The sequence below is a fragment of the Hippocampus comes genome, unplaced genomic scaffold, assembly GCF_001891065.2.
Source record: "Hippocampus comes isolate QL1 unplaced genomic scaffold, H_comes_QL1_v1.1 scaffold22, whole genome shotgun sequence".
Classification (NCBI taxonomy): Eukaryota; Metazoa; Chordata; class Actinopteri; order Syngnathiformes; family Syngnathidae; genus Hippocampus; species Hippocampus comes.
The window spans coordinates 8,424,578-8,433,672 of record NW_017806175.1 but is presented as its reverse complement, the minus strand read 5'-3'; the positions used below and the strand labels follow the sequence as shown (position 1 = coordinate 8,433,672).

The window sequence follows — 9,095 nt, the reverse complement described above, 5'->3', positions numbered from 1 at the left end:
GCGGGGTTGGGACTTTGCTGGGCCGCGGCGACACAACAACTACACCGGGCGATTTCTGCACGGGGGGGGGGAATCCCCCAAAAACGAACCAACTGCGGCAAGGTGAGCATTTTTCAATCGAGCGCAAAGCGGAGGAAACCAGTTTTGGCCTGGAAAAAAAATCGCATCCTCTTTTGCACTCACCTTGTAGACGCGCCTCCAGTTCTTCTTGTTGTCTTTCAGCATCCTGCTCCACAGCATGTTCATCACCTCGGGGAACTGCTCGTACATGAAGGTGGACCTGCGCGCGCGCTCACACACACGCCGTCGGCTAAGCAAAGGCGGAGGCGGCCCAACTCAGCGTGTGAGTGTTGCACGTACTTGGCGATTTCTCCCATCAGCTGGCCAGACGGCCCCCAGGGGTCGTCGTTGGTGGCCTCTCTCACCTTGGACTCGACGTCGGAGTAGTTCATCACCACGTTGGTCCTACACACACACACGCAGGATCATCAGCACACAAGCGTCACTCCTTCCTCTCCCACGTCGAAATCGAGATTTACAAGGCACAGATGACACGTAACTCGCGACACAAGCAATCACAACACAGGATGGGACTCGACCTTGCATTATTAGTAGGAGGAGGACATGTTCGATTGTGTTTGGTTCAGATGGGATGACTTGTTTGATCTCAGCATGAGTGTAGGTGGCGCACGATTTGCCCATGCTGACTATTTTCGAGCCCTCGACTGTGCGTCGGTCGCGTATTTACACCACAATGTGGCTTTATGTGCTGCGCTTCTCCAGAGCAGGCGCCGACGATGTCACATGATCTCACTGGCGGGGTTCATCCATCTTTGTTGAGCCCTTTCACCACCTCGCAGCAAGTCTGGATAGAGGCATCAGGAGTTCGATTTGCCAAGTCCGAAAAGTGCCCGTCTGCCGAACTCCACGTTTCCTCCTCCCAATTGCCATTTTGACACACCTGCAACGTGATTTGGCTCGGTCGGAACGTGGTCACTTTGGCTCCCGGTGCGTTTTGGTGGAGGATGTCTTTGTGCGCCGGGCGGCGAGCAACAGCCTCCCCTGCGCGCGACGGAGGGGCTCGAAACTGCGCGGCTCGAGCGCGCGACGCTCCAGCCGCCCGCACGTCGCCGGCCGGCCATTAGCCCGCACCTCATTCGCGACGGGGCGATGGGGGAGGGGGTCTGGGCGAGGAACGACACCATTCCAAGCTAGCTGAGCCAATTCTTTCGCGTCGCGCCTGCCTCGAAAGGCGTTTCCTTCTTCCCAAGTGGGCTACGGGAGGATGGCGGCTCGACATTTAGCGGGCGGCTAACGGCTGAGCGTCTCCGGGCGGCCGTGACGTCACGGCCGCGAGCCGGCTTCAGTATAGCTTAGCTTGTTAGCGGGCCGCTGCTTTACTTACGCTTTGTCCACCAGCTCTCGAACCTTCCACATGTTCAGCATCTTCCGCGCGCGCACGTGCACGCACACGCTCTTCCCGCGCACGCACAACGCCGCGAGGCCGCCGCACCGGCTTTTCTGGCCCGCTCGGCGCCGACGACGCGATAACGTCACCGTGACGTCACAGCGACGCCGGCGCGTGCCGCTCATCTATCACCGACAATGGCTACCGGTCCATTTTCTTGATTAACCTTATCATCGTTGTACAAGTATACGAGGGCCAGGCCACACGGAGGCGTAAACTTCCGAAAAGTTACATTTATCAGGTTTTTCTTTTGACCGGGTTTTTACCTGTGTGACCTTTGAACCCGCCTTGCCCTCAGAAAGTCTGCTTCGTTCGCTCCCGCCACTAAAATTCATCAGCCACACCTTCCTCGCCATGGAGACTTTTTGACACAGTGGACCACTGTGTAGAAGTGACTAAAAGGTCACGTTCAACTGCTAAGCCGCCATTTGAAATGCCGGGAGATGAGGCCTCTTTGGGTTCCCACTGAAGTTTTCGGTCTCATCAAATTCAACACACGCAAAACGAACTCCTTTTTTGTAGTATCTTATTAAAATGCTCAAAGAAACACATTCCATGCTCACATACACAACCACAGGACATTTGATCGAAGCATAAAAAAATTTGAAACAGGTAGTTATAATAAAAGTAAGGCGCACTTCCTCTCCCCTCCAGCAGGTGGTGCAGGTGACAAGCAAAATGAAAAGGATCGGTCCCAAGTCGTACGTCACACACTGCAGAAATAAAATAACTCCAGAGCCACACGACACCAATTCAAAAGTTTGTGATGTTGGGTTTCGAGGTCAAATTTCAGGATGAACCCTGACAGGTCTTACTTTGACCTGTTGAACGCTCACCTGTTTGTTTCTGTACTTCTTACACGACAAGGAACTGAAAAGCAAAATTGACCGCACGGACACAGATGAAATCGTGAAACGCTCACCTTTTGAACATGTTTACACGAGGGTAAATTTAGTCGAGCGGCAATTTAACTCAACTTTAACTCCATGAGGTTCATCTTGAAACGGTGAAACGCTCACCTTTTGAACATGTTTACACGAGGACAAATTTAGTCGAGCGGCAATTTAACTCATAACTCCATGAGGTTCATCTTGAAACATCACTCAAAGTGTGAGGAGCTTGTCAGCTAGCTGTTCCTTTTGCGACAAACACACAAAAGTCTTATTGATGATGGCTGACGTTGTCAGGCGTCAATTTTTCCAGCTGCGGTCGGCGCAGGGCTGGCAGCGCGGTCGCTGTCGCGGGTACAGGCGATGCTGAGGCTGTCGCACAGCTCGCCCCCACCCCCACTGCTCCCAGAATTTATCAGGGTGCGAAGTGAGTGGTCCCCCGTCATCAAGTCCACAAGGCCGTGTTCCCGGTTGGCTCACGCGAAGCTGCCAACGTTCCCCGGGGTACTTGTGACGTTCTTTTCGCTGCGCAATTTGGATGGATGCGTTATTTGGCTCACGTCTCATTCCATGACTGCAATAATAGCATGTTTGGATTACAACGAATTCTTGCAAGAATAAATTAATACAAGTGGGGGTGGGGGGGGGGGTCTCTTTTAAGGGGTTTTGGGTCCCTCGGAGGGTTGCGACTGCTCCAAGGCTCCGGCGTCGTCGTCCTTCTTGTCTGCCGACAGAAAGTCGTGGATGGCCGTCTCGATGTGCGGCCGAAAGGTGTGGTTCATTTTGGGGTCCACCACTTGAGTGATGATCCGGTCCACCCCCGACTCCAACATGCCCGACCTCCACACACAAACCGCAACCGACGTCAGCAAACGCACGTGCACATGCGGCGCCGGTGGTGGCGACTTACTGGACCACGCTTTGTCTGAGTCCGTTCCTCATCTGGTTCTTGTTGATGGACGGCTTCCACTCCTGAGTGCTCAGGTGCGACGTCACAAAGTTGTCCACCTTCTGGCGGAGGTTCTGGTAGGCGGGCTGCAAGCGGAGAGAAAATGACAACAGGATTGTGAAACAGAGCCTGGTTGGATTTCACCACCCTTATGGCGTCTATGTGGCCATTTTGGCCTAAACGAAATGCCCCCCCCCCCCAAAATGGAGGAATGCATTTCTACTTCAAAATTGCATCATTCATTTGCTCCTTTGTATGGAAGCACACCAGAAAAAGTTCTGGGTCCCATTAGAACACAAGTTACACTTTGACTGCTTTAAATGTTATCATGCCGAACCGTGAAAAGTGTGACTCTGCAATTCCTTCTGGTTCCGGTGCGTGGCAGAGCCCGATGTGTTCTTTGGAAATACGCAGTCTTTTTTCAAGGTCCGGCCTTCATGTGGACAGGATTGTAGAAGAGCAGTGCAGTTAACTTGTACCTTTGCTTGGTTCGACCCAGCAGGAAGGAATTGCTTGCTTTTGTTCGAGTTCAACTTGCAATGTAAAACTGTATCATGTGAACCGTTTCATCACAGCATAACGTCCTATTGAACTTTTTTCCCTGATGTGGGAGCAATACGCTCTTGTAAAAACAATATATGAAACAGATCGCGATAAGAGTGGGAATAATGAAATGTATGAAGAGAGGAAGCTAGATAGATAGAAGAGAGAGTGTGTGTGTGTGTTTGTTTTTGTGCATAAAGTTATGCTACGAGTGATGAACAGAAATAATGGTGGAGAGGAACCAAAGTGAAGAAATTTGACTTTGTGAGCAAGTTGGCATGAGCGGGCTACTTTGGTGTCAACGTCCGCCAGGCAGTCTCGGCGGAACTCGTCGAACAGTCCGCGGTTCTTCAGGTGCTCCACGATCATGGCGATGAGCTGCGGGTCCCCTGGGGGCAGGCTGGCCGGGTCCAGGCTGCTGCCGGCAGCGCCGCCGCCGCCGCCGCTGTCCGCCATCTTCCGCCAACTTGCAGCGCGGACAGCAGCTCGCGCTCAAAAGTCGAGGAAGCTAGCAATGCTAGCTACTAGCCAGCAAGCGGCCTGCTTCCCTCGCGGGCTAACGAGCCTGATTGGGAGACTTCCGCGTGGACGGTCGCTTCGTTTCCCGGAACCAAACGAGCGGGCGGAGTGCTGGTCCAGAGTGACCGTTTCGCTGTTGGCGCAAGCAAAGGAGCTGCGAGCGAGCGCCCCAAATGGAGCGGTCCTTGTCGAATAGACACGCATGCGCGAACGGACTCCGAGCCGGAAGTACTTGTTTAAGCCTCACCGCGAATCGAGCGTCTTGTCGAACGCTAGCGCAGCGCCTTTGTCCTCAAGAAGTTCCAACGAAAACGCCGGCGTGCAAAAGAATGTCGGCGAGTTAGGGGCCCGTTGCGCCCACGTCTGCAGTTTTCCGTCGCCGTTCGGACGCCCGACGCCGCAGAAAAGTAAGGCGAGCTCAGTGATGCTAGCTTAGCATCGAGTGCGCGTGTGCGGTTCAAAATAGCAAACACCTCCGCGCACCAAAATAACTCCCAACATTTGTTGACACGCGCAGCCAACTGCACTCCGCTTTCAATCTGCACCCGTACACTCAACGTCTGTCGGTATTATTACAATTTGTAGTCAAGTAGTGACAGTAAAACGGGTTTGCGTGTGGCAAAACAAATCATCCTACAAATATGCGGGTTACAATGAAAGGGCAAAAGCAAGGCTCGTGAAACGAAGCCTTCCCACGGTGCACGGAGGAGAAAAAAAAGTCGCAAACAATTAAACACTTCATACACTCGAGTGAGGATGCTGCACATTTAGATGGAATTCGTTTACAAGGATGTTATTGCATCCGGTCACACAGTGGTCCTCCATGGAGGGAGGCTGATTTTCACATTTGCAAAGGGACGGCCCGGTGATCGACTGCTTAGCGCGTCGGGCTCACAGTGCAGAGGTGCATGGGTTCGATTCCGGCTCCGGCCTTCCTGCGTGGGTTTCCTTCCAAAGACATGCGTGGCAGGTTACTTGTACACCCTGCGATTGTCTGGCAACCAGTTGAGCGTGTCCCCGGCACCCTTGTGAGGAAAAGCGGATCAGGATATGCATGGATGGATGGAAATGCTTAGCGCGTCGGGCTCACAGTGCAGAGGTGCATGGTTCGATTCCGGCTCCGGCCTTCCTGCGTGGGTTCTCCCGCTCCTGCGTGGGTTTCCTTCCAAAAACATGCGTGGCAGGTTACTTGTACACCCTGCGATTGTCTGGCAACCAGTTGAGCGTGTCCCCGGCACCCTTGTGAGGAAAAGCGGATCAGGATATGCATGGATGGATGGAAACCGGCACCCTTGTGAGGAAAAGCGGATCAGGATATGGATGGATGGAAGGAAGGACATTTGCAAAGATCTACAGATGCTTTGAAAACCACAACGATCAGCACTTTTGCTAATATTCTGACCAAAGCACAAACTCAGTCAGTTCTTATCGGTTTAGGTTTGTGCATTTAAAAAAAAAAAAAAAAAAAAATTGGGGCACTGTTAATTTGAAATGCTGTCTTGTTTTTTCAGGAAAGGGGATAGAAAGGAAGCATCCGATTCATTGACTCATCATAAAAAGAAAACCTGACAAATTGATTGATGCTTTAACTGAAAGAAACGTTAGCTACGACTCTTCACCGTGTTGCTGTTGATTGATGACGACGTTATGGGCGCAGATGAGTGGCGAGGCCAACAAAGAATTTGAAGAGCAGCTGCGCCTTCAGGAGCAGTACAGCAGGAGAGGCCAAGAGGCTTCGGATCCGTTCACGTACACGGACCCCCGCGACGGCACCGTGTACGACTGGGACCACGACAAGAAGGCCTGGTTCCCCAAGGTACGGCCGCACCCCGGCGGCGGCGTGCCGCACCGCGCCCGCATTGATCGCCTCGCGGTTGCGTGCAGATCACGGAGGACTTCATGGCGGCCTACCAGGCCAACTACGGCTTCGCTCAGGAAGGCGACGCGGACGCCGGCGCCGCGGCGAAGCCGCTCGCCGCGGAAGCCGAGAAGCGGCCGGCGGTCGGGGAGAAGACGCCGCAGGAGCCGGGATCGGATCTGAGCTCGGAGCAGCCAACGAGCGCGGCCGCGGACGGCAAGCGCAAAGGGGAGAAGAGGAAAGCGGATCCGGGTAAGGGCCAGGGACATGGGCGGCGGCGGGATTTTGGCGGCGGCCCGGACCGCTCGCCCTTGATCTTGAGTCAAAGAAGCGCGTAGAATGCAAAACGGTGCGGAGGCCTTGAATTTCTCAAGCTTAGCGCTCACAGGGAATGCCATTAACGGGCTGACGACTAGCTTCGGTGCTATCACGTTTGAAGCCGTTTGAATTGAGGCGCTCGCCACTAGCTTACCGTGCTGTGACGACGACGATGACGTATGGTCCGAGCTGTGTTTCAGGCTGGTTTGACATGGAGGACACCAAGAACACCAACGTCTACGTGTCCGGTGAGTAGCATGCCTCCGCGCGTGCTCGACTCCTTTCCGCTGCTCTGATCGGTCGCCGCGCGCTTGCAGGCCTGCCCCCCGACACGAGCCCCGAAGAGTTTGTGGCGCTGATGTCCAAGTGCGGCATCGTCATGAGAGACCCCATCACTGAAGACTTCAAGGTCAAACTGTACAAGGACCAAGACGGCAACCTGAAAGGAGACGGCCTCTGCTGCTACCTCAAGGTTCCGCCAGCCCCGCCCTCCAACGGGGCTCTTTCTTGTCCTCCCCCTTTGGCTCACCGTGACCTGTACGGTAGCGCCTTCAGACACATTTCAAGATAGGAGTTCTCATTTGGCCATTAAAATGGTTTTGTTTTGTTTTTTTAATGGACGTGAGAGAGACGGGTGCCTTATGGCAGCAGTGAAGTTGACTCTTCATGAATGGAATTGATAATTGATTCGTTGTCGGTCAATTGTTTGGCCTCGTCTAAATAATCAGCAATTCGATTCTTACTTGAAGCCGTTTTTTTTTTTTGGCTGCTCATCTTAAGTTTAGTGTAAAATGAACACGACTGGACAGCGTGTGCATTTCAAACAACTCAAAAACTGTCTGAGGCAAGGCCCTGCTAGCTTAATGCTAATGCAAAGTCCGTGTTGCAGCGCCTTAACATTTACGCAATGAAGCGAACACAAATGGTTGCGCAAAACCCGTCTATTGGTAGAACAACACTCGCAGTCCTGCAATCTTGATCCTTGGCGTCGAATAACTATGAGTGCCGTACCGATGAGCTCAGAGAGGAGTGGAGACAGGAGATACTTTGCTGCAATACAGTTGGCTGCTGTCGAGCTGTTTTTGGTTTTGTTCGATGGAAATACTTTTTATATATATATCTCAATCTCAAATTTCCTTTCATTTGAACAAGCACACACTGAGCTCAGGCCGAACTCGTTTACGTTCAGAGGGAGTCAGTGGAGTTGGCTGTTCGCCTTATGGACGAGTCGGAGGTCAGAGGCTACAAAGTGCACGTGGAGGCGGCTCGCTTCGAACTCAAAGGGCAATATGACGCCAGCAAGAAGAAGAAGAAGAACAAGGACTACCGCAAGAAGATGAAGCAGCAGCAAAAGTAGGCACGCTGCGTGTGCGCGTGCGCGCAGTCTTGTGATGCTGACGTGTGAATGTCCAAGCAGACAGTTGGACTGGAGACCCGAAAAGCAGGGAGACGCCAGGAAGCGACACGAGAAGGTCGTCGTCATCAGGAACATGTTTCATCCCAGCGACTTTGAGGTACGCACGCACACGCGCATCCCGTGCGCGTGTCTACGACGCGATGGAAATATGCCGCCAGCGTGAATCCGAGCAAACAAAGCAACTTGTGCACGCAAACCTGTGCGGACATGCGGACCGCTTCGTCGCATACAAAGACACGCGAGACGACATAGACCCACATGTCAAGTAAAATGTTGCGCGGGCGCTTCTTCAGGAGGACCCTCTGGTTTTGAACGAATACCGCGACGACCTGCGCTCGGAGTGCGAGAAGTTCGGCGAGGTCAAGAAGGTCATCCTGTTCGACGTGAGTGGCCGCCGCCGCCGCCTTGCAATTGGCCCTTTGACACGGCGACGTGCGTGACGGCCGCCGTTGTGGCCGGGCAGAGGCATCCGGACGGCGTGGCTTCGGTGGCCTTCAAGGAGCAGGAGCACGCCGACGCCTGCATCCTGTCCTTTCACGGACGCTGGTTCGGAGGTCGCCAGCTCAGCGCGCAGCTGTGGGACGGCGCCACCGACTATCAGGTAGGGGGGGCTCAAAGTGGACTTTTGGTTTAGACGCGAAACTGGTGCCTTCCTATCGATTTTCTCTCGATTTCAGAAAAGCTAACGTGAAAATCAAGCAAATTGTGGAGTGTACATTTCAAATGCTGTACAGCGATCCCTGACTTATCGCGGTTAACGGGGCCCGGGACCCTGCGGCGATAAGTGGAAAAACCCCGAAGGAGGGTTTGCTCCCCCTACGAATTTTTGCGCAAGTCTATGTGGGTACCAGTATGTTGAAAATATGTCAACAGTGATTGTACTTGACATATTGGAGACAAAGACTGCAGCAGTACACATCTGGACCTCTAAAACCTTCTGCAGCAATTAACATTCACCAGCATCGCCTCCCGAGTGAGGCGAAGACACTTGTGTTGGTGCCCTCACGTGACGCGCCGACGGTGTCGCCGCCGTTAGCCTCCAGCTAGCTCCTGGCCAGCTATCCCCGCGCAGCCGACGTCTTTATGATGAGACAAATTCATCGGTATTGAGGAGGCGGCGGCGACGAGAGACG

General features: G+C 53.5%; 3 protein-coding genes across 9 annotated transcripts in view; 1 reads left to right on the top strand and 2 right to left on the bottom strand.

Annotated features, from left to right (window-relative positions):
* Positions 1-1,560, bottom strand: part of LOC109532033 (clathrin interactor 1-like) — a 6,834-nt gene extending 5,274 nt beyond the window's left edge. For all 5 annotated transcript variants that reach the window (XM_019896618.1, XM_019896620.1, XM_019896621.1 and 2 more), the window contains exons 1-3: positions 1,406-1,560; positions 361-465; positions 184-280 (exon numbers count right to left, since the gene is read on the bottom strand). In XM_019896618.1, coding sequence (XP_019752177.1) covers positions 184-280; positions 361-465; positions 1,406-1,446 — 243 coding nt within the window. In that variant the 5' untranslated portion in view covers positions 1,447-1,560. The remainder of the gene's footprint in view (positions 1-183; positions 281-360; positions 466-1,405) is intronic.
* A 967-nt stretch (positions 1,561-2,527) lies between these two features.
* Positions 2,528-4,336, bottom strand: bod1 (biorientation of chromosomes in cell division 1). The gene is made up of 3 exons (XM_019896636.1): positions 4,142-4,336; positions 3,269-3,393; positions 2,528-3,198 (listed from the first exon to the last, which is right to left on the bottom strand). The coding sequence occupies exons 1-3, from the start codon at positions 4,304-4,306 to the stop codon at positions 3,015-3,017; spliced, it is 474 nt and encodes a 157-aa protein (XP_019752195.1). The 5' UTR covers positions 4,307-4,336; the 3' UTR covers positions 2,528-3,014.
* A 4-nt stretch (positions 4,337-4,340) lies between these two features.
* htatsf1 (HIV-1 Tat specific factor 1) overlaps positions 4,341-9,095 on the top strand; it is a 6,243-nt gene continuing 1,488 nt past the window's right edge. For 2 of the 3 annotated variants that reach the window (XM_019896628.1, XM_019896627.1), the window contains exons 1-9: positions 4,341-4,529; positions 6,027-6,185; positions 6,254-6,479; positions 6,746-6,793; positions 6,863-7,017; positions 7,735-7,898; positions 7,963-8,059; positions 8,256-8,345; positions 8,426-8,563. In XM_019896628.1, the coding sequence (XP_019752187.1) occupies positions 4,365-4,529; positions 6,027-6,185; positions 6,254-6,479; positions 6,746-6,793; positions 6,863-7,017; positions 7,735-7,898; positions 7,963-8,059; positions 8,256-8,345; positions 8,426-8,563 (1,242 nt within the window). In that variant the 5' untranslated portion in view covers positions 4,341-4,364. Of the gene's footprint in view, positions 4,530-4,602; positions 4,777-6,026; positions 6,186-6,253; positions 6,480-6,745; positions 6,794-6,862; positions 7,018-7,734; positions 7,899-7,962; positions 8,060-8,255; positions 8,346-8,425; positions 8,564-9,095 lie in introns of those variants that run through there. The other variant, XM_019896629.1, reaches the window with a different exon arrangement.

Excerpts from the sequence above, each read along its gene's own strand:
- bod1 (XM_019896636.1), bottom strand. The coding sequence starts at position 4,306 with ATGGCGGACAGCGGCGGCGGCGGCGGCGCTGCCGGCAGCAGCCTGGAC. Across the intron at positions 3,394-4,141 it reads TGGCGGACGTTGACACCAAA|CCCGCCTACCAGAACCTCCG; the intron begins GTAGCCCGCTCA and ends CTCCGCTTGCAG. Across the intron at positions 3,199-3,268 it reads CTCAGACAAAGCGTGGTCCA|GTCGGGCATGTTGGAGTCGG; the intron begins GTAAGTCGCCAC and ends TTGTGTGTGGAG.